The sequence below is a fragment of the Antechinus flavipes genome, chromosome 4 (assembly GCF_016432865.1).
Source record: "Antechinus flavipes isolate AdamAnt ecotype Samford, QLD, Australia chromosome 4, AdamAnt_v2, whole genome shotgun sequence".
Classification (NCBI taxonomy): Eukaryota; Metazoa; Chordata; class Mammalia; order Dasyuromorphia; family Dasyuridae; genus Antechinus; species Antechinus flavipes.
In genome coordinates, this window is record NC_067401.1 from 36,707,337 (window position 1) to 36,731,932 (window position 24,596).

General features: G+C 40.6%; 1 protein-coding gene across 2 annotated transcripts; it reads right to left on the bottom strand.

The window, feature by feature from the left end:
- Positions 1 to 1,412: 1,412 nt before the first annotated feature.
- RAD51D (RAD51 paralog D) lies at positions 1,413 to 22,611 on the bottom strand. Of its 2 annotated transcripts, none has more exons than XM_051992429.1 (10): positions 21,385 to 22,611; positions 18,151 to 18,212; positions 17,520 to 17,638; positions 14,952 to 15,033; positions 13,942 to 14,076; positions 12,783 to 12,878; positions 10,967 to 11,057; positions 10,787 to 10,857; positions 9,281 to 9,445; positions 1,413 to 5,682 (listed from the first exon to the last, which is right to left on the bottom strand). In XM_051992429.1, exons 1-10 carry the CDS (start codon positions 21,464 to 21,466, stop codon positions 5,599 to 5,601), a joined length of 987 nt encoding a protein of 328 aa, XP_051848389.1. In that variant the 5' UTR covers positions 21,467 to 22,611; the 3' UTR covers positions 1,413 to 5,598. The 2 variants fall into 2 exon arrangements, with proteins under 2 accessions (XP_051848389.1, XP_051848390.1); XM_051992430.1 differs by lacking the exon at positions 1,413 to 5,682 and adding an exon at positions 8,230 to 8,701.
- Between the last annotated feature and the right edge of the window lie 1,985 nt (positions 22,612 to 24,596).

The window sequence follows — 24,596 nt, forward strand, 5'->3', positions numbered from 1 at the left end:
CTCCTGTCACTCCCTCCCCTCCTCCTTTGTTATCAGGTAATATAGATTTCTATATTCAACTGATTATGCATATTATTTCATCTTTGAGCCAATAGAGATGGAAGTAAGGTTCAAGCAATACCCAGTGTTCACCCTCCCACTGTTCCTCCACTCTAGTGCGTTTTTTACACTTCTTCATAGGAAATAATTTACCCCTTCTACCTCCCTCTACCTTCTTTACTCCATGTACTCCTTTTTCTTGTCAATTAATTTTTTTGTGTCATTTCCTCCAATTTACCTTATCCCTATACTCTCTGTCTATATATATTCCTTCTAGCTGTGCTATTAGTGGTACGATTTTTAAGAATTATAAATATCATCTTTCCATGGAGAGATACAAACAATTCAGCTCCATTGAATCCTTTGTTTTATTTTTCCTTTTTTAGGCTTCTTTGGAGTCTTGATATTGGAGATCAATTTTTTTGTTCAATTCTGGTCTTCTCTTTATGAAAGCTTGAAATCCTATTTTACTAAATGACATTTTTTTTTTCTTGTGAAGTATTATGCTTAATTTCAACCTAGTTGGTGATTAAATGTTTATTAAGTGATTTATTAAGTTGGTTGAAATGTGGGGAAACCTGTAGAAGATAAACACAAAAAAGGGAATTTATTGGTGAATTTTGAGCTAAAGAGTTAAACATATATTTGGTTAGAAAAGAGGAAAATCATTGTACACAATAACTGTAATATTGTATTATGATCAATTGTGAATGAATTAACTATTCTCAACAATACAATGATTTAAGACAATTCTGAAGGTCTTAAGATGAAAAATGCTATCTGCCTCCAGAGGAAAAAATATTGATGAAGTCTGAATGAAAATTGAAGCATACTTTTTTTTCCCCTACTTTTTCAATATTCTTTTTTTGGTCTTTTTTCTCTTTTGCAACAAGATTAATATGGAAATGTTTTGCACAGATGCATATGTCCAAGCTATATCAAACTGCCTTCTAAAAGAGAAGAAAGGGGAGGGAGGAAATTTGGAACTTAAAGATTATTTATAAATGGTTTTACATGTGATTGAGAAAAAAATACATTATTAAAAAAAACAACAACAACAAAGAAAGAAAAAGAAAAGATAAAAGAAATGGTATGGTTTTTCTTAATCTTTTTTTTTTTTTTTTTTTGGTGAGGCAAATGGAGTTAAGTAACTTGCCCAGGGTCACATAGCTAGGAAATATTGTGTCTGGGAAGCCGGTTTGAAGTCAAGTCCTCTAGACTCCAGGGCTGATGCTCTATCCATTTTGCCATTTAGCTGGCCTAGAAAGGAGATAGTTAATGGAACATAGTCCTATAGAAGGCAGAGGAGGGAACAGAAAAGATCAAGAGATAGATGAGTTACCTTTAAAGAAAAGAGACATTTCTTCTTCAAATTAAGAAGGGGATAATAATTTTTAATAATAGTAATTTAAAGTTTACAAAATGGTGTACATAAATTGTCTCATTTGACCTTCACAATTAATATTGAAGTTTATACAACTTACAACAGATCAGGAAACTTGAGTGTTAGAGAGATGAAATGACTTACCCACAGTGACACAGCTACTCCAGTCTCCCTGACTCCAGGCCCCATAGTGCACTACTTAAATCCTTGTCTACTGCATGGGAAGGCCAGGCCAGCTAGTTTTGGTGCCCTTTCAGCCCTCAGCCTGGTAAGTGGGATACCTGAAGTGAGGAGATCTCAGAAGAGGGGTAGAAGCATGACCTAGTGGCCGAACACTATTTGAAGCTAGAACACCTTGGATTAACTCCTAAGATTGTTACTTGTATTGGTGTGACCCCGGGCCTCAGTTCTATCTCTGTAAAATGGCTGGACTAGTTGACCTTTTGGTCCTTTTGCTGGCTCAGCTTAGGGTCTTTGGCCAAGAATCAAAGTTATCACTTCCAGAAATGACTTAGAAGGAAAGCAAAGGGGCCTCAAGATTCTGGAAATACAGGAAGGAAAAAAAAGGAAGGGGAGCTTCTAACTTGGCCAGGAGGGCAGTAGAGCTCATGGAAACTCTTCCAAATATTTTCCACTCTTGATTTCACCCATTCTTTCCACCCTTCCCCACCTTGGGGGCCTTGGAAAATGTTGATCCAAATGGGATCTCTGTCCTAGAACCTTTTAAGTTAAACAAGTCATGCTGAGAAGCTGGAATTTATTTAGTTGTTATAGGGGAGGGGGAGTAGTGACATATGAGCCTTAAGCCACTTGGAGATCCCAGGCTATTATATTCCAATACTGTGGGACCTTATCTATGAGTCAGAGTCTGAGTTTTGACCCAAGATCTCAGTGCATCCGAGGACAAACCTAAGACTTTAACTTCAGCTTCCTGCTGCAGTCTAGACTAGGACACCTCTGCTACTCCAGGGCACAGGGAAGACCTTTTCTTATCTTGGACCAAGCATGAAGTTAAGTGGGTCAATGACCAGTAGGATCATCCAGATAGTCTTTTTTGACCTTCCTTCCCCTTCCTGATAATCAACTTCTGGACAAACCTTTATTAGATTGTTCCTAAAAGACACTATTTCATCGTTTGCACGTTTCTGTCCCCTCCCTCTGGATTTCCCAGCATCTTTGCTTTCTTTTCCTAGAACAACATTTGACCCGAATGTAATATTTTGTGGTTTACAAAGCATTTGCCATATTTTAAAACTCACTTGAATCATACAATAACCACAGGAGCAAAGTGCACTTATTATTCCCGTTTTGCAAATAAGAAAACAGGATATAGGACTTGCCCAGTGTTACACATATAGCACCTCAGACAGGATTCAAGTATTTTTGTTGTTATTCAGTCATTTCAGCAGTGTCTCATTCTGTGACCCCATTTGAGTTTTTTTTGGCAGAAATACTGGAGTGTTTGCCATTTCTTTCTCCAGTTCATTTGACAGATGAGGAAACTAAGTCAAATAGGGGTCACTGACTTGCCCAGAATTATATCACTAGTAAGTATCTGAAGCCAGTTTTCAACTCATGAAGATGAGCCTTCCTTACTCCAGGTTCAGTCCTCTATCTATTGTGTCACTTGATTTCAAATTAATATTATTCTATATATTAGACCATAAAGACTATCAAAGGCTGAATCTGAGGCTCTCAAGGGTGTCTGATGTCCATTCAAAAGGCCTGGGAAATCAAAACTATTCTGATAATAATCCAAAGATATTATTTGTCTATTCAAATACTTCTCCCTTTTCCTACTATATAACTTTTCCCACATACTTCAACCAAAACAACATATCACAGCAGATTGAATACAGAAGCAGATTGAAGAATCTAGTTATTTATATTAAATCAGACATTAGAGGCTCACAAAAATAAGTAATGATATTCTCATTGAATCTTTTTGTTTTGGAAAAGTTATTTTTTCATTTAAATGTTATTTGTGATAACATGTAATGGGTTTATTATTATTAAAAATAAATATTTTAAAATTTGGTTTTAATTTCTAATATGGTAATTGATAACTATAGCCCACATTAAAAAAAAAAACTGCTGTCCTCAGTAATTTTTAGTATTATAAAAATTTGAGAAGCATTGCATTATGCCTCTGGCTACTTCCCTCATAAAATTACTTTATATTCATCTACATAAAATCAGCAACTATGAATGCACTTATCTGTATATAATACACAATCCTCTCTTCTCCTAATGAAAAAATTCCTTGAATTCAGGAGTTACATTGGTTTTATCTTTTTCTCTGCAGTATAGTCCCCTAAAGCAAAGTTGTCCAAGTGCAACCCTGACTAGATTGAAATGGAATTGGGAAATGTTCAATAAAATAAAAATACAATGCAACACAGAAAATGTTAATTTGTGGTTTTCTGAAGGGATCCATTTCTATTTGAATTTGATATCTGTCTTAAAGGATAAACCATATGCTGCTTACCTGTAGAGATGTAACTCCTGATTGGCTGAAAGATTTGTTTCTGAAGAGTAAGCTCCTTGAAAGCAGGATCTCTTATTTTTGCCTGTTGGTTGTCCCCTCCTTTCCCCCATCCCCTGCACTTAGCACAGTACCAAGCACACAGAAAGTACATATAAAGGCTGACAATCATTCCACTCTATTCCTGGGCCTTTTGCCTCCATTTCCCCAATTCCTGCTATCGCCAGAAGGCATTCTTCCGCATCACAACTACACTCCTGGGATTTTCTAACCAAGATAGATGACCCTCTATAAAGGATGTTGTCAGTAAATACAGCTGAGAGCATCTCCCATTTCCCTTTCTTATTTTATTTCCCTTTCTCCATTTTCCTAGGTTCCTTCTCTGCTGCCAGGTCTCACAGACTATTGGCCCTGATGCTGATGCCAGTCAGAGGGGTGATTTCATGCCCATAGGGCAGGAGGCTGGGGTACAGCTGGCAGAAAGAGCTATATAATTATAGTGAGTCCCTAAGCTACAAGCAATGAATATCTGCATAAAGGACAAGACTAGCTATGTATTATTTACACCAGCATCAATTTTCCCAGCTGGCCATCTTCTCCTCATTTATGGACACAGCCATAGTTTACTGCCTTTGGTTCTCCTGAACTGGGAATGGGGCCCCCTAGGGCACCATGTATATTAAACAGGTGGCTAAATTCACCAGCAGCAGGTCACATCTATTTTCCTTGTTAAATTATATCCCTGGGACAACAGAGAACTAGATTTCTCACCTGAGCCTTAACACAGGCACACATGCAGGTGTGTGTGAAATCAAATCAGCCAGAAGAAAAAGGAGGAAAGAGTCCTTATTGGAACCTCCCAGGGAGAAAAGGATACATATCTCATTGAGGGGAAATTAGGTGGTTTTGGGTCAGAGCCACTTACTAGATTTCTTTCTTCTTATTGAGGTCAAGGACAAAAAGAATTGTTTTCACCTGAAGTGTTTAGAAGCGGCTTCTCTCCTGGTGGTGTGATAGCCCTGTTTTGCAGTTTGGGGAAACTGAGGCAGGGTGGAGTTGATATGTGATGTTTGGTCCTGACCCTGGGTGGCAAGATTCACATATCCAACTGATGGTTCATCTCTAAGAATTCCAAAGATGAGCTAATTTCAGCCAATGGCTCTCAGAGACAGAGAGAAATGATAGAACTCAAGCAAGATGAGGCTCAAGTACCAGCTTCAGATTGCCTCACTCACTAGCAGCTCTAAGTTATCTCCTACAAGAAATGATACTGAGGTATCATTGAAAACAGGGATGTCCTTTCCTTCCCGAGTCAGGCTTGCCAGCTTAAAGATGAGGTTTACACTCTGGATCCCTCATGCTGGGCCACTTTTACTTTAGTGGTTCCTATGGAATCCTAGGACATAGATCATAGCTTTAGAATGGAAAGAGACCTGAGAGGTTTTCTAACCAATTGCCATTTTACAGATGAAAAAAACTGAGGCCCAGAAAGGTAAAATCCCTTGCTCATGTTCACAATATCAGAAGCCAAGATTTGGATTCAGGTTTTCCTTCCTCAGAGCCGATCCTGCACTCTATCCAGACTATTCCATGCCTTCTTATCTTCTCTGTGACTGCTCTGGTTTCCTCTCTGGGAAGTGGATGACTGGGAGTCTTCGAGCCTTCCTCATATTCCAAAGAGATGATATGGTTATAGCTTGTTCCCTTCTAACGAGGAGTTCTGTTCTGGAGTCTCACAGATTCCGATTTCTATTACCTCCTGGATTCCCGTGGGCTGAAAGGGCACATAGGAGAGGAGTTAAACTAAAGAACCCAAAGAGGCAGCCCTTTCACTAGAAGCACTCTGAAGGATTCATGAATTTCTCAGAGGTGGCTAGATGGCTCAGTGGATAGAGCACCAGGCCTAAACCAGAATTCAGCCTTAAATATTTAGTAGCACATCATTAAACTTCTCTTTGTCTCAGTTTCCTTAACTGTAAAATGGGAACAATAACAGATAATAACCTCCCCGGGTGGTTGTGAGAATCAAATGAGATAATATTTGTAAAGCTTTTAGCACAGTGTTAGTGACACATAATTAGTGCTATATAAATGCTAGCTTGTATTATTATCTCCAAATCCAGATGGAAGAGACAAGACAAATCTGCCTAGTGTCATAGAATCATAGGATTAAAGGATGTAGATTTAGAACTGAAAGGACCTGGGAATTCATTATGGTTCAATTTCAACTTTGGCAGATGAGGATACTGAGGGAAGAGAGGTTATAAATGAATTGTGTGAAGTCATACCGGGCAGAGCCGGGACCTGAACTCTGGTCCTGCCCCTCAAAGCCAATGCTCTACCTACAAGATAGGCCAAAGCCTAGAATGACACCCTTGGACTTTCTTCCTCATTTATCAGGAGGGGGAAGTGACCACAGTTAAAGCTAATAAAAATGTAAAGTGAAGTGCCCCCGCCTCCCTCTACCCACTCATGAATAATTTATAGAATATACATGAGTAAAGGGAGAGAACATGGGAGCCTGGCCTTCAGTACAAAGACAGATGGTGAAGGAAATGCAATTTGCCTATAAATATAGGTAACTGTGGCGACTGGCTAAATTGTGTTTATTGTAGAGAAGTGTGTTATCATTGTGCATTAGTTAGTAGAGAGAAGAATAAAAGCTATTTAAGGAGAAGGACTATATATGCAGTTCTCCATAATCTGGCTCCTGTTTCTTTCCAGACTCATTTCCTGTTATTTACCTTCAACTGACTGTTTTAGCTTTGCCCCCCATGCCTAAATTATTCTCAAATGATCATAGGTATGGAAATGGAAAGGCCCTTAGGTGGTCACCAACTCCGAGCCCCTCCTTTTAGTCAGCTAGATGGCACACTGGACTTGAAATCAGGAAGAAAGGAATCAGGAGTTGAAATCTTGTCTTGCTTGTGTGTATGATCCTGGAAAAACCTTTTTTCCCCCTTCAGTTTCTTTATCTGTAAAATGGGAATAACAGTACTTACCTTCCAGAGTTATTGAGAGAATCATATATAAAGCATTATCTAAATACTATTTTCTTCTTATTATTATTTTATAGATGAAGAAACTGAACCGGGAGAGATTAGTTCAGGGTCACACAGCTAGTTAGAACAGGAGACAGGATTCAAATCCAAGTTTTTCTAACTGCAAATATGGTGTTCTAGACATTACTTTATGCTGCTTTAGCTTCTCTAGCTTTTCTTTTTCTCTCTAACTTTCTTAGGCACTCAAGCACAAATGCCACTTCCCCCAACCTCCACCCCTACACACACACATACACACACATGCACACGCAGACATAATCTGTCTGTCTTTGTCTCTGTCTCTCTAGGTCCTCTGTTCTTTCTATGTATTCAAGTCATCAAAGATTTACTTATCTGTGCAGATTGTGTTCTCCCACTAAAAGGTAAACTCTTTGAGGGAGGATTTGTGTTATTTTTGTTTTTGTATCTTCTATATAAAGTCTTGTATATTGCAAACTTTATAAATATTTGTTGAAATGCACTGATCAGTAATGCTCAAGATCCTGAGACATGGCTTTTGTCCAGTCCCTTGAAGGCTTCCTCTGGAGGAGGGCTTCTTGAACTTTTCCCACTCATAAGTCCTTTTCTCCCAAGCAATTTTTATGTATATAGGTATATAAAATAGTTATACATATCAAACATTTACTGATAATATATCATAATTCTGTGATGCCCCCAAATTCAGTTATATGATCCTATAAAAGGGTCACAAATTACAATTTAAGGGACTGGGTTCTGGAGGAACTTCAGATTACTGAGGAGTTACTGGGCAGACTTTCCAAACAAATCACAGGTAAGCAATTACAAAAGGTGCCCTCCTTATAGAATGAAGCCAGATCCTAATCAGTACAAAGAAAGAATCCCAAGAAGCAGTCACACTAAATAAGCATTGTATATTTCCACTGGGTTGGAACCAAAAACTAATTTTATATAATTATAACTTTAAATAATGCTACTATAAATACACACAAATCATTTCATGGAATTCACTATTCCCAGTAATCAGGACCTAGTTGTACCTTCTGCTAATCAGATTATACAAGAAATAGGGAGAAAATTCTTAAGAAATCTAAATCAAAGCAAAAGGTCTTCGTTTTTTTTATGTCATGAACCCTTTTGTCAAAGTCTGATGAAACCTATGGTATAACCCTTCTTGGAATGAAGTTTTTAAATAACTGTAGAAAATCTTAATTTTCAGTCAAACTTTAGTAAAAAATAAAGATGTGACTATTTTCTTAAGGATCTCCTGATCCTTGTTCCTGAACAAGTTGCTCCTGAAATCTGTTCATAGGAATAAGTTTAGGAATTCCTGATTTAGAGGGAATGAGGAATGGCCAGTATAAAGACAAATGGGCATCAACAAAACATTTTATTTAAAGGGGAAAAGAGATTTCTCAAAATTACCTTAGCAGAGAAGTTTTTAAGCTGGAATCCATGAACTTTAAAAAATATATATTGACAATTTTATTTCAACATAATTGTTTTAACTCTGTAATCCTTTGTGTTTTATTTGATGTACTTAAAAAATGATTCTAAGAAGGGGGGTCCATAGGCTTCAGACTGCCAAAGAGTTCAAGACAAAGAAAGGGAGAACTGAGGCAAGGAGCAGGAAAATGATGAAATTCAACTTGCCTTTCCAGCCTTGTTTTTTGTTTTTCAGTCATTTCAGGTGTACCCTACTCTTCATGATCCCATTTGGGGTTTTCTTGGCAAAGCTACCTGAGTGGTTTGACATTTCTTTCTCCAGTTCATCTGACAGATGAAGAATGAAATAAACAGGGTTAAGTGACTTGCTTAGGGTCACACAGCTAATAAGAGTGTGAAGCTGAATTTGAACTCAGGTTTTCCAAGGGGGCACTCTACTGTACCACCTAGTTACCCAGAATACACAGAGGGTAGTGGTGCCAAAATAGTGTAGGAAGAAAAGGAGAAAGAGCTAGATCTAGTACAGAACCATGATAGCATGAAAAATGCTCATTAATGCTTATTCATATTAAATAATTAAATGAATATTCATTTATTAAACACTTACTCTGTGCCAGACACTGGTTTTTTGTTTTGTTTTGTTTTACAAATATTATCTCATTTGATCCTCACAAAAATCCTAGGAGGCAACCCATTTTACAAATGAGGAAACTGAGGCAAACAGAAGTTAAATCTTATGCCCGGGGAGAATCTTCCATAATCCTCTCTCATCCACTCTGAAAGCAAATGAGTCCAGAATGTACCCGAATCATAAGGACTGAAAAGAGAAGGGCAAACATGGAAATGGACAATGTCGCAAAGTCCTTTTTTCTTCCAGCTCTGGCCCCCCCACCTGTTCCTCCTCACCTGCCGTGGAGACTTGGTCAGAGAGGCTATGCGGCAGCTCCCTGGGGCTCCTGACCTTTCGCAGGCTTGTAGGAGCACGCGGGTGCTGGGGACAAAGCTCCAGGATCTTCCCAAGGCCGGTCTGAGCTTCCCATTCTCCCACTCCCTGGTCACGTGGTTAGTCACCTTCGACAGAAATGATTAATTCTTATCCATCAAATCCCTCATTATAGGTCACATGCTCTAGGAGCTACACAGGCGAGGGGACTAAGGCTTTTGGGTGATCTAAGTAAATAATGTCTCTAATAATGACTACCATATTCTCTCATTTGATCCTCACATCCTCCACAGTCAATCAATGACCACATCTTGTCAATTCTGGCCACATTTTCTGGGTGGGCGCCCTTCTCTTGTCCACATTCACCCAGCGACCCCCCAGGCTCAGGCCCTCCCTCCCCTCCGGCCTAGTCTCTTACAACAGCCTCCTCATCAGTCTCCCTCAAGGTTCTCTGACTCTTCCTCCATGTGACTGCCAAAGTAATATTCCTAAAAAGCAGGTCTGATCAGGTCACTTTCCTGCACCATCACCCCTATCACCATCACCACCAGCACCTCTGACATTTATATGACCTTTAAGATTCTAAAATTTAAATTATTAAATAAATTATTGTATTATTAAATTAATAGCTAATTAAATTTAATATAATTATTAAGTAAATGAATGCTATTATTATCATCCCCTTTAACAAAGGAAGAAACTGAGGCAGAAGGTAAGCATCTTGCTCAGGATCATAGTTTATAACCATCTGAAGTTGGACTTGAACTCAGGCCTTTTCATTCTAGATCCAGTGCTTCATCTATGCCCCTGAGGCATCTAGTGACTCCCAATTCCAAGATTCTAACCTAGCTATCATGCCCAGTGCCCTGGCATTTTTGGTTGGTACTTATATGTTTTGTTACAGGTTGTACTTGTAAGGAAAAGTTTATTATTTATCTTTTAATACTACTATTACTATTACTATTAAAATTACTGTTTTAATACTATTTATTACTGTATTTTATTACTGTTTACTTTTATTACTACTACTATTATCTGAATCTGTCTTTATATGGCTAGGAAACTGTTTAACCTCGAGGGCCGGCATCGAGCATACCACATTGCTGCTTATGACAAAGGTGTGGGTCCCTTCCGAGTATTTGGGAGGCTAGATTATGCAGAACTCAGATGAAGGCATGGAAAGAGATTTGTCTGATCATCCGTACGTGGGCAATAGATAAATTAAATATCAATTTAATCTAGAGAACCCAAACACAAGCTTTGAGCCTTTCTACCCCTGGCTTTTAGTACTGGTCCTGGCACACAGTAGGTGCTTAATAAATGCTTATTAACTGAATGATCTATCTCAAAGGATTATATAAATGGGAACCTATATTGCAAACAGAAAACCAAATTCCATCCCTCTGCAAAGGCGAGAGAAATCAGAGGGAATTGGGGTGCACCAGACCTTAATTACTGCTTCAACTCACCAAGACCGCTATTCCCAGTTCCCGGGCCAGGGTCTTGAGCTCTCGGGCCAGCTGCATCATTAAGGCCAAACCTTGGAAAGAAAAGATGATTTGAAGGGTAGAGGGTGAAAGGGGGTGTTCAGGGACAAAAAGGTCAAGGGTAAAATTCCCCCACACTTCTGGCTTCTAACCACTACTCACCCTCACTGTGCTGGCCCCCCAGAAGAGGGGAGACAACTGCAGAGACTGAATCCACTATCACTATCTTCACTGGCCCCGAAGCATTGGTCACCTGCAGAGAAAAAGAGGGTGAAAATAGTTCTGTGGTCCTCCTCCTTTCCTTAGTGGCCTCCAGGGTGGGGGGGTGAGTTTTACAGGATAAACTTGATGCTTAACAAGAGAAAGTGAAGGGGGAACACATCTCTATCTCCCACCTACAGCCTCTGACATCTTAGGAAAATCAGGCTTCCTCGGTGGCTAACTTTCATAAAGCAACTCAGCTTGGAGCAGAACCAGCAGAGCATTGTACACTGCAACAAGAGGACTATATGATGATCCATTCTGATGGATGTGGCTCTCGTCAACAAATGAGATGATTCAGGCCAGTTCCAATGGTCTTGTGATGGAGAGCCATCTGCACCTAGAGAGGGACCATGGGGGACTGAATGGGGATCACAACACAGTACTTTTTGTTGTTTGTTTGCATTTTTTTTCTTTCGCATTTTTTTTCTTTTGATTTATCATCCCCTTTAACAGAGAAAGAAACTGAGGCAGAAGGTAGTGGAGCATGATAATTGTGGAAATATGTATAGAAAAATTGCATATGTTTAACACATATTGGATCACTTGCCATCTAGGGGAGAGAGTTAGGGAAAGAGAGGGAAAATTTTTGGAACACAAGGTTTTGCAAGGGTGAGTGATGAAAATTCATGCATATGATTTGAAAATAAAAAGCTCCAATAAATAAATAAATTTGAAAAGGCGAAAAAAAGTTAAATCAACTTCATTCTTGCCATCTTTCGGCCACTCCAGCCTGCTTTTTCCCACCTCCTTTCTTCACTAGCACTCTCCACACCACACCGACCTCCCAAACTGATGCTCCCAGCCATCATTCAGATAAGTGACTTAGTGAGTGCAAACCAGCCCACCTTACTGACTGTGCAGACTGTGGGCCAGACCCAGACTGACCTTCGCATCCTACAGGGCTGTCCAGCCAGGACATCTTGCTGCACACACACTGCCAAAGGCTTACCACCCTTCCTCTACCATTCTCTGCCTCTTGTCCCAATCAAAAGCAGCACTGGTTTGAGGTAAGAGAATGTCAACTCAACACTTGCAAGGTTCTTCAGGCCCAAACCCCCTTTCAAAGCTACGGCTCCTCAGAATGAACATAAACTTTCTGAGGGCAGGGATTATCTTTTGTCTCTGTATCTCCAATTGTGAACATTACTGCAAGGTGGTACAATAGACTAAGCACTGGGACTAGAGTTAGGAAGACCAGAGTTAGGAAGACCAGAGTGTACACAACCTGGTCTGCCTGAGAGCAGCAGCAGCCATCGGCTAAGACAGTCCCTGCTCTCAATGGGCTTGTATTCTAATTGGGAGGAAGATGCACAAAGGGGAACTGAGGTAGAGGGGGAAGGAGAGGTGGAAGATTATTCCTTCTCTCTGCACATCTTCAAAGCAAGCCCAGATGATGACAATATACTCAAGTACATGGTAGAAAGGATGCAGGTATGAGTTGGACTAGCTGTCCCTGTGGTCCCTTATCACTGAGAGTCAACGATTCTAAGTTGAGGGCTGAGCATTAGTCTGAGCTCTGTCTCTGACTAGCAAGTTCCCTCCCCTTTCTGGTCTCTGCAGGACTAGCCTGCCCTTCCAGCTTTAAAACTCTAGGATTCTACATCTTGGAAGCACAGCTGGTCATTTCAGAGGGCGACCTGTCCCTGGACAACCACCCACAAAACAACAGGAGATTCCGTCTGTGCTTCTTGGGGCACCACCAACCAGGGCTCACCTGCTTGGAGATGCTGCCCCGGAGGTCCTGCAATGTGTCCATCAACTGGAAGATGTCAAATACATGTACCACATGAATCCTCTGCAGAGCCCCTGCCTGGCAAGGAGGAGAAACACGGACATCAGCGTCCCAGAGACCCTGCTTCAGGGGCACAGGATAACAATGGCTAGCACACACTTGGTGCTTTAAAATCTGCTAAACACTTTACATATGTTGTCTTATTTTGAGCCTCACAGCAGCTCTGTAAGAAGTAGCTATTATTATCCTCATTTTACAGATGAGCAAACCGAGGCAGGCAGTTGTTAAGTGATTTGCCCAGTGTTACAAGGATAGTAAATTCTATAATAATACATTCTTTAATATAGATAGAATAATCTATACTATAGATATCTATCTGTAGATTAAATAATATATATAATGACATATATATTACATATATGTGTGTGTGTGTGTGTGTGCATGTATGTATGTATATATATATATATATATATATATATATATATATATATATATACACATACATGCACACACACACACACACACACATATATTTATGTACTTACTTTAACCCAGGCACTGTGTTAAGTGTTTTGCAATTACTATTTCATTTGATTTCAGGGTCTTAACAACCCTGAGAGGAGCTACTGTTCTCCTTTTTTAACAGATTGTTCTCCCCATTTTACAGATGAGGAAACTGAGGTAAATAGAGCTTAAATAATTAAATAAGTTAAATAAATAAAAACTTAAAAATAGAGATTAAATGGCTTGACCAGTGTCATACAGTTATTAAGTGACTGAGGCAGGATTTGAAGTCAGATTTTCCAGACTCCTAGTCCCTCCCCCAATGCTCTTAGGCAAGGAGAGCTTATACAATGAGAAGGGGGAAATTGAGCCCCTTGAAAGAAAGGTTCAGGGTCTCCAGAGAGAACTCTAAAGGCATTCCAGAAGAAAAGACAGGAAAAAATATCTGCGTTCAGAGGCACAAATGCACAGAGTGGTCCAGAACAGGGAGGGACCAGTGCCGAGGGAGAGCTCTCAAGACAGATCTTAGGTCTGCAAATCTGGGAGGAGAAGGTGGCTCTTTTAGGGGGAGCCTAAAGGCCAGGACTGGTCCTAAGGAGCGGTGTTTGTGCCGCAGAGAAGTTCTCCACATCCCGACCTGATCCTCCTCGTCCTCGGTCCTGGCCTGCAGCAGCTGGAGGAGGCGTGAAGCTGTCAGACCTCCCGTGGAGTCGACGTACAGGACGTTCTGGCCCAGACTGTGGGCCACATTGGCAGCTGTGCAGAGACACACCTGTGGGGGGGGGGGGGGAGAGGGGGGAGAGGAAGAGGTAGGCTGAGCTCAAGCTCCAGACAGTCTCGGTCATATTCTCCCCAGACTCCCGGGCCCTTGCGATGTAACTGGGCAGATCGGGCCCAGAGACTTCAGCCAACTCATGTAACCTCCCAAATTGCTGCTGCCCACGGCAAAACTCAGCTGTTTCCTTGTCTGTAGGGGCCCTATAACCTTGCCTAACAAAGTGTTGGTACCCACTCAAATTTTTTTTAATTAAAGCTTTTTATTTTCAAAATATATGCATGGATAATTTTTAACATTCATTCTTGTGTTCCAATTTTTTTCCCTTCCTTCCCTCCACATCCTCCCCACTCAATTAACTATCAGTCAGTAAGCACTTATTAAGCTCTTACTATATACCATGCACAAAACTATGGGATAGAGATAAAGAAAGAAGTTAAAAAATCTCTGCTCTCAAAATGCTTATATGTAACAGTTCTACCTATCAACCTATGCTGCTGGAGAGAACAGCAGATGGATTTATATAAACATAATATAAACTATAGAATGCTCTCTCTATCTATCTATCTCAGAAACTGAGCCTGGGACAAATTATGGGAGGAGGAAAGGTGGTCCATAAGACAAACTGATGGCACAATGGGAAGGGGATAGCCAGCAGCCCACAGTTCTGGAAATTCCAGAGCCAGAAAGATGGACTTCCCAGAGAAAGAGCAAATCAGCAGTGCTTTCTCTTTCTCCCTCTCCCTGCCCACCCCCCAGGACCTGTTCCTGCCCTCTCTTTCACCCCAGGAGAAAGCAGGAGTGTCTATAATATGAGTGCCCTGGTCCAGAATCCTGTCGGCCCCATGCTAGTTAAAGCTCTGACATTATACCTGGGTTTTGCCACTGGCTGGAGCTCCAGTGATTTCTGTGACTTCTCCAGTGTAGAGGCCAGAGTCCAGCAACTTATCCAGGCTATCAGTAAGAGAGAAAAGGAGAGAATCACTTTTCAAAGAATTGGGATTGGGGCAGCGAGGTGGCACAGTGGATAGAGCACCAGCCCTGAAGTCAGTAGGATCTGAGTTCTAATCTGGCACTTAAGGCTTCCTAGCTGTGTGACCCTGGGCAAGTCACTTAGCCCCAATTGCCTCATCCAAAAAAACAAAACTTAAAAACAAAAGAAAACAAAGAATTGGGATGTAAAAGAAGAAATATTCCTTCCCACCTCCTTCCTCAAGACCATATCTTAATACCAGAAGGCAACTTAGAGACCACGTCTCACCTTTGCATTTTACAAATAAGGAAATAGGGGTTCACACAGAGTAATAAAGGTGTAAACCCAGGTTTTCTTGATTCTAAGCCCAGAACTCAATTCAGAATATGAAAACTACTTTTCATCAATGGTCTTTTCTCAGGCTTTATCCTATAAAGTCTCTCTAAGGGACTGGAGCCTGTCTAGTACTAATTCCTTAAAATTCTCCCTTTCTGTAGCCTCTGGGACCCTGATAGCCTGTTCTTCTCATCCTAAAACCATCTTCTTGACCTGTTTCTGTGACTATCCCCCAAAATTCTAAGTTGACTTTTCTGCTTTCTTCTGGAAAATGACAAATATTCATGCATCTGCTCTGCAAGGTTGTAAAAGAATGTAAAGGTTTCTCTCCCCTAAGCTCTGGAACGGGGAGCCAATGATTGAATATTCAGTGTGAACATTTATACTCCTGAAATCAGCAAAAACTGCAAATCAGGGTTGTGTTCTGTTAGTTGTCTAGACTTTAAAAAGCAATGAAAAAAAGTGTAAATAACTCATTTAGAAGTTGTTGTCCAATTGTTTCAGTCATGACTCCATTTGGGGGTCTCTTGGCAGAGATACTGGTACGGGTTGCTATTTCCTTTTCTAGCTTATTTGACAGATGAGCAAACTGAGGCAAACAGGATAAAGTGACTTGTCTAGGTTCGTACAGTTAATAAGTGTCTGAGGTCACATTTGTATTCAGGTCTGCCTGATTCCAGGTCTGGCACTCTACTCACTGACGCATCTAGTTATATAATAATACACTTAAAAATATATATAAATATACTTAAAATATATACATATATATAAATACACTTAAGATATATATACACTTAAAATGTATATATAAAATATAAAATACACTTAAAAAATAAACTTAAAAGTGTTGTCTGTACTTTTTCTTTCTAGAATAATAGTTAAAAATATAGATGTAAATACACTTAATATATATAAATACACTTAAAAATATATATAATATAAAATACACTTAAAAATAAACTTAAAAGTGTTGTCTATATTTTTGCTTTCTAGAATAATATTACACTTAAAATATATAAATACACTTTATATATATACATGCGCTTAAAATATGATATAAAATACACTTAAAAATAAACTTAAAAAGAGTCGTCTGTATTTTTCTAGAATAACATACTTAAAATATGTATGTAAATACACTTAATGTACATAAATACACTTAAAATATAATATATATGTAATATACTTAAAATTTAAATTTTAAAATATTGTCTGTACCTTTTCTTTCTAAAAAAATCAGTTGTTAAACATTTATCAATCTCATATTTCTGCCTGCTTAAAGAACACCAATAGAAGGGTGTCCTGTTGTTATTTCAAACTTGATTTGTCTAAAATTGAACTAATAATCATTCTCTTCAGACCAGTTTCCCTTCTGTCCTTTAAAAAATATTTATTTATTATTATAAGTAATAATAAATAAATAAAATATTTATTGTTATATACTTGACAAATAACATCAACATTTCCTTAACTGATACCCAGAGAGGAAGGAAGTATTTCTTAGCCCTATTTTGTAGATGAAGTGATTGCCCCCCCCACCCCAAAAGACACTAAAACATTTCCTTATAAAAACAATGGGGATAAAAGAGGATTGAGTAGGATGTATTATATATGGCTTATTTTTAAGTATATATGAAATTTCACAGAGTGGTTTGGCAGGAATCCCTGTCCTCTCCTAACTCCTCCCCACCCCCAATTTCACCACCTACCTAGGAACAAATAAGAATATCATTTCAGCTCTGGATTTAATCTATTTATTTATTCCTTAAGACATATGCTTGAGTTGGGAAGTTGGGGGCAGGGATTATTCTCCTTAATTTATTTTCATTCAAAGCCATTAGACTGAAATTCAAATATTTCAGAATGGTGGACTGTGATCCACCAGAGGTCACCCAACAAGGACAAAGTCCAGACCCTGCCCTCCAGAAGATGTGTTGGAGAAACACCAAAATAGAACAAACACTCTCCTGTCTAAAGTCCTACCTGGTGGCCTGAAGACCTGGGAATCCTTACCCTCAGGCTGCCTCCGCCTCCACTGCTGGGCCACAAAGCCCTTCCCCACAAAGGGACCTGGGGTGACTCAAATCTGAAAAGCTAAGGCCAGGGAACGGACCCCTTCCCCAGAACACACCTTGTGATACCTGTGGCCAAGATGGCAGTGGAGCTCTTGAACTCTTCATAGAGATCAGCACCATTGAAGGGGAAAGATGAGAATTGGGCCAGCAATACCCTCCTCACAGCAACTAAAGCCTGCCTCCATCACAGCACAGACAGGGATGGATTCAGGAACAGAAGACATTTTATTTTTTTTTAAAAAGTTCTCTTATTTTTATTGTAATCTTCCCTATATTTTATGTCACGTTCCTCTCCAAAAATAGATTCACTCTCTCTCTAACTCCCTTTGCCCTGAGAGCTAGCCCATATAACAAATCAAAAAAAGAAAAAAGAAGTTCAATAGAATCCCACACAACCACCTCATCTGGTTGTATATGCAACACTCTGCATCCCTAGTGCCCCACTTATGAAAAAAGGGGGAAACATACTTTCTCGTTAAGTGATTTGCCCAGGATCACACAGCTAGGGAGTGTTAAGTGTCTGAGAACAGATTTCAACTCAGGTCCTCCTGACTTCAGGGCTGGTGCTCTATCCACTGCACCATCTAGCTGCCCCAGATTTCTTACTTCTAAGTTAACTCCATGATCTCCTTTTGTACAAGTAGGGCTCTGAAGCTCAGTCTCAGAAAGAAGCACTTTTGCCCTCACCTTATAAGACAAGGAACATTTCCGAGATACTTCTTCCAGGTCTGTAGAAATGAGGTCCACCACTGCAACAAGACACAGAATGAAGGAAATGAAACTCCCTTTAGCCCCCTACTAATCTCCCACCCCATCATCCTCCCTGAGATTGGGAGAGGTCACACATACACAAAATTCCTAGACTTGCTTGGTTTGGCCCCTCTCCACCCTGACTGAGACAAGTCAATTCAACAACTTATTAGGGCTTATTATTATCCAACAATTAAATAAGTTATTAGAGCTGGGTATGTCTTTTTAGAGTCAGGAAAACCTGAGTTCAAATCTTACCTCAGACACTTTTTTTTTTCAATAGTAGCTTTTTATTTTCAAAAACATGCAAAGTTAGTTTTCAACATTCATCCTTGCAAAACCTCGTCTTCCTAATTTTTCTCCCTTCCTTCTTCTAGATAACAAGTTATTGCACATGTTAAATATGTGCAATTCTTTACATTATCATTGCTGCCCAAGAAAAATCGGATCAAAAAGGACAAAAATTAGAAAGAAAACAAAAAGTAAACAACAAAAAAGGTGAAAATACTATGCTGTGATCCACAGTTCCCAGCACCCACCTCTGTTTGGGTGCAGATGGCTCTCTCTGTCACAAGACCACTGGAACTGGCCTGAATCATCTCATTATTGAGAAGAGCCACATCCGTCAGAATTAATCAGCCTATGATATTGTTACTGCAATGTACGATGTTCTTGACTGCAGGCACTTACTAGCTGTGTAAACATGGGCAAGTCACTTAACCATGTTTGCCTCAGTTTCCTCATCTATAAAATGAGCTGGAGAAGGAAATAATACCTAGTTGCTTCAGAAAGGCTTCCTGTAGAGGGTAGGATTTTAATTAAGTCTTGAAGCAAGTCAGAAGGCAGAGATAAGAATAGAAAGATAGCATTGTGACATAAAAACAAAAATTATCAACAAAAGTTTTTTTAAAATGAAATGAAAAGGATAAAAATAAATTTAACTTCAAATTCAACCAAAATCTTTTCCATTGGAGGCGACAACTACGGAGGAAGTTTGTTAATTTGCAAGTTTATGTTGAGGACAATGGGGAGATTCTGAGAACTTGCCAGTTCTGCCTCCAAAAAATATAAAACAGGTTGGAACATATAATAAAAATTGTTCCTAATTCCATAGTGTTTTAACAGATAGTGGGATACTGTGGTTAGAATACTGGATTTGACGTCAAGAAGATCTGGGTTTGATTGTTATTTACTAGCTATGTGACCCCTAATAAGAGCCACTGAATTTTTCTGAGCTTAGCTGTAAGATAGGTATAACAACAGTACTCCATTCATAGGGCTGGCCAGAATTAAATGAGGTAACACATGTTACCAAGTTAACACTTGGGAGACTTGAGATTGTTATATAAATGTAAGCTATTGTTTAGGATTTACAAAAAAACAAAACAAAACCAAAAAAAAAAACCCTTCCTCATGATCTATTAGGTAAGTAATGCAAATATCACCCATTTTATTTGGATTCCTATACTCAGTCTAAGCAACATGCTTGATATACAGAAAATGTTTAATAAGTGTTTGTTATGGGGCAGTTAGATGGCACAGTAGATAGAGCAGCCCTGAAGTCATTAAGACCTGACTTCAAATCCAGACTCAGACTCTTAACAGCTACTAGTTGTGTGACCCTGGGCAAGTCACTTAACCCCAACAGCCTCACCCCCCCAAAAAAAATTAAATTAAATCATTAAAAATAAAATAAAAATAAATAAATGCTTCTTGTTTTTGCTCAGGTAACTTTCAGTCATATTCAACTGATGGTTTTTGGCAGATTTAAGTGGTTTGCCATTTTTTTCTCCAGCTCATTTTACAGAGGAGGGTCCTGAGGCAAACAGGGTTAAGAGACTCGCCCAGGATCACACAATTAGGAAGTGTCCAGGCGAGAAGGAACTCGGAATTCCCATCTTCCTGACTCTAGGCTTGGCTGACTGACAACTGTGGAAACAAGTTTTGATTTTGTGGATTACAGACTTAAAAGGCAACAGAGTTATAGATGAGGATGCTAAAATCTAGAACAATTAAGGAACTTATCTAAGACTACCCAGGGAGTGAGTGAGTGATAAGAGCTGGAATTTGAACACTTTGCCCTCGGTCTGATCTGCCAACTGGTATGAGCTGCCCAAGGCCCCGCATTCTTTTTTTTTTTTTTTTGATTGTAAAAATGTTTTCCCAGTTTATTGTTTCCCTTCTAATCTTGTTTGCATTTGTTTTGTTTGTACAAAAATTTTTCAATTTGATATAATCAAAATTTTCTATGTTGTGGTCAATAGTGATCTCTAGTTCTTCTTTGGTCATAAATTCCTCCCTCTTCCACAGGTCTGAGAGGTAAACTATCCTATGCTCTTCTAATTTATTTATCATCTCATTCTTTATGCCTAGATCATGAACCCATTTTGACCTTAAGGCCCCGCCTTCTTGTCAATCAGGCAGATGGTAGCACGGGGCCCAGCGTCCTCAGCTGCTCTCAGGAAGGCTCGCCTGCCTTCAGACACTTCCTAGTTGTGCGACTCTGGGCAAATCACAACCCTGTGTGCCTCAGTTTCCCTATCTGTCAAAGGAGCTTGAGAAGGAAAAGGAAAACGATTCCAGTTTTTCTGCCAAGAAAACGCAAATGGGATCACAGAGAGTCAGATATGGTGGGAACAAATGAACAACAATACCAGACCCACTCTATTAGGAGAATAACGAGCATAAAGAAAGTCCGCAAAGCGCTTTACAGACGCATTTGATCCCTGACTCTGGAAGGTATTCTTTTACAGATAAAGAAACTGAGTCTAGTTTAAGTAGTAACAATAAGAGCTAGCGTTCGGGGCCCGTTTTGCTCTCTGTGCGGAACCTCTTTTGATCCTGAGAACAATCCTGCAAGGTATCATTATTTCCATTCCACAGATGGACTGAGACGGAGCGGTTAAGTAAGAACACGGAAAACAACCGCCACCTTTGTAAGGAGCTTCCGGGTTTACAAAGTGCCCCTCTCCGAAAGAAAGGTGGGACAACGGTCTCTATTTTACAGACCAGAAACCCGAGGCTGAGGGGGCCCAGGTCACGCGGCTCCTGAGTTTCCGAAGCAGAACTGGAACTCGGGTCTCCCCGGCAGCTTCCAGCTAGGCGCTAAGTGTCCGAGGCAGGACCTGAACCCGGGCCCGCGCGTGTGTTTGCAGTCCCGAGCCCCTTTACCTGTCTTGATGCCAACGCCCCTCAGCAGCTGGATCATGTCCTGGGTGAGACCCGGGCAGAGCCCCACCCTGAGCACGCCCATCCTTGGGGCACCGAAGAGCGACGGCGCCGGCTGGGCTCCGGAGCCTGGGAGCGGGCGGGGCCAGCATCAGCCTTAGCGGGCCCGGGGCCGACCCCGAGGATCCCAGAGCCGAGCTCCCTTCCGGGACCTTCCTGCCGTGGGGTGGAACGCAAAGCGGGGACGAGATAACCGGGAAGCTGCAAGAGGGGCATCCAGAGCGAGGAGCCTCCCTCCCCCAACCACGTGCCTCCCAGACCGGCCCGTGCACAGCAGGCCGCCCCCCACCAACTTAATGCCCTTAGCCAACCGGGGACCAGCCGGGCTGGGGGAGGGGAGGGCGCCTTGCTTCCCGCCCCCGCACCTCACGTCCCGCTCCGCTCCGGCCACCTCCGCTTCCTGCTTCCCGCCGAGCGCCCAGCCTGGACCTTGCCCCACACTCCCACCTGCTGGCGGCGCGGGGAGTTGCAGCCTCCGAGGGCGGGGACGCGGTCCCGGAGGGATCTGGGAGAAGGGCGGGAAAGGACCGCGGCTCAGGGCGTCCCAGCCCCCGTTTTACACGTGAGGGGGAGCTCGGAGTCCCAAGGAAATCGTACAGGAAGGGGAAGGACCACGTGCTAAAACGTTTGTATATGAAGGAATATTTTGTTCTATAAAAATGACGAACAAACTGATTTTAGAAAAGGAAAAGATTTATGTAAACTGAGCAAAACCAGTAGGACCAGGGATACAGTGCGCACAGTAAGTGATGGTGCGATGATCAGCTGGGACGGGTTCTTCTCGGGTTCCGTGATCCAAGGCAGTCCCAATAAACTTCGGAGGAAAAATGCCGTCCGCTCGCAGAGACACCTGGGGAGCCTGAACGGAAATCGTCCCGCGCCCGCTTGGCTTTTTCCTGCCTTTTTTTCTCTCGTAGTTTTCCTCTTTTGCTCTCTCTCTCTCCCAACATGATGGATAAGTAAATATGTATTTAAAATTTTTTATGTACACGTATAACCAGAAAAAATAAAAGAATAAAAAAGGAAAAATAAAGGAGAACTAATCCGCAAAGGCTGGGTGATATTTGAATCCAGATCCTCTGACTATATTTAGGGCTTTTTCTACTAAACCAGAGAGAGGTTCAGGAATCTACTTCATTCCTCTTTGTCCTATTCCTTCTTTTCCTCCTACTTTCCCTTCCCTTTTCTTTCCCTTTCCCCTCTCTTTCCCGTTCCATCTTTCCTTCTATCTTCTCATTCCCTCCCTCTTTTCTCCCTTCACTTCCCTTTTTCTCCCTTCCTTGCTTTTCCTTCTCTTCCTTTTTTCCTTCCTTCTCCCCTTTATTTCCTTTTTTCTCTTAACATTTTTTCCTGAACTCTCTGTTCTTCATCCCCTCTCCTTTTTTTCTTTCCTCCCTCCTTTTTCTCTTCTCTTATCCTCAATCTTCATTTCCTTGTAGAATCTTTTCCCTGTACATGATGTCCCTTTCAATCTCTGCTCTCCCCATAGTCAGACCCTCTAATACCCTTCTCCCACTATCCAAAAAAAAAAAAGTCTTTTATCTATAATTTGGCACATGTCCTGGAAAAGTTGAGGCAAAGAGAAAGAAGGTTCAACTAAGAAGACCCAGCTTCGTACACATATTAAGTCTGTGACCCTAACCTCTCAGTGCTTGAGGAGCCCCTTAACACTCTGAATTGTTGAGCAAATGCATCTGGTAGAGCTTCCCTCTTCAGGAATTTTCTACCAGTAATAGTCCAAAACAATTTCAGAGATTACCTCTTGATTCCAGTGGTGCTCAGTCACTTTTTGCCCACAAATTTTGTTTTTTTTTAATTACTTTTCTATAAGTAATTGGGGGACACACTCTATAGCACATCTAGGGAAATTCAGCACCTTGGAAAACTACTGATGCAGTCTGGTCCCCTAATTTTACAGATGAGGGAACTTAGGTTCAGAAAACGGGAATGATTTAAGTGTCATGAGTCCCCCAAGTGACTAGGAGAGCTCTCAGAGAACGGGAATGATTTAAGTGTCATAAGTCCCACGGGTGACTGAGAGCCAAAAAGCATTGGAACCCAGTTGGATGGACTGTTTCCACATACACCTCTGACAGAATGAATGAATGGATGAAGACTAGTTACTAGCCTTCAGAGCCCTTGTGGATTATCTGAGGAGTTTTCCTGCCACTCTCTCTTATCACTAGAGATTGGAGTTTGCTGTAGATTCCCCAGGGTTCTGAGATGTGAGGGAATACAGGGTTCTGTTCCCCTATTCTGACAAGCCTTTATCATCCCTCTATAAAATCAGAACAAGTATCCCCACAACACCAGAATAGCTCTATAAATTACTTTGAGAACTCCAGAGAAAAGCTAGAGTGGCTCCACACATAAATAGGTGATAGTCATAAACATTTATTGAATGTTTGTACCTTAGAGAGCCTCTAAACCAGGGACTCTTTAACTTTTCTTATGCCCTGGATTCCTTGGGCACAACCTGGTAAAACCCACAGTGCCTTCTAAACATCAAATTTTAAATGCATTAACTAAAATATATTGGATTACAATAACTATTGAAATAGTTATTAAAATGTTTTTAAAACAAATTCATGGTTAAGGTTAAGGACCCATAATCTATAATCCAAACCTATAATCCAAAGTAGGTGGAGCTGTGGATAGGACACTGAGTTTGGAGGAAGACCTGAATTAAAATTTAGTCTCAGACATTTCTTAGCCATGTGACTCTGGGTAAATCATTTATCCCTGTAATGCCTTGGTTGCCTCATCTGCACAATGGGGATAATAAAAGCACCTATTTCCCAGGGTTGTTAGGATCAAATGAAATAATAAAGGGAAAGTGCTTGTCACAGTAAGCCCTATTCAGATGAGTTAGCTATGATGACATTGGTGATGGTGATGATGATAATAATGATTCTGGCCCTCAGTCAGAGAGAAATGATTTGCCTAAGAACCCACCACTAGTGACAATAAAAACTCAAAGTCAAATTTTCTGGTTTCTAGATCATAATTTCTTCCCCTACATCATCAACATGATTCAATAGGTCTCCCCATAAATTGTATGTGCATGAGGAAAATCCATAGATTTCAGAAAAAATCCAGATTTTCTCTGTTTTAAACATGCAACCATCTCAAACCCCCACCTCTGTCCCCACCCT

Coding starts and splice junctions, on each gene's coding strand:
- RAD51D (XM_051992429.1), bottom strand. CDS start 21,466: ATGGGCGTGCTCAGGGTGGGGCTCTGCCCGGGTCTCACCCAGGACATG. Junction 18,213..21,384: donor GGGCGTTGGCATCAAGACAG/GTAAAGGGGCTC, acceptor GTCTTGTTGCAG/TGGTGGACCTCATTTCTACA. Junction 12,879..13,941: donor CCGAGGACGAGGAGGATCAG/GTCGGGATGTGG, acceptor CCTCCTTGCCAG/GCAGGGGCTCTGCAGAGGAT.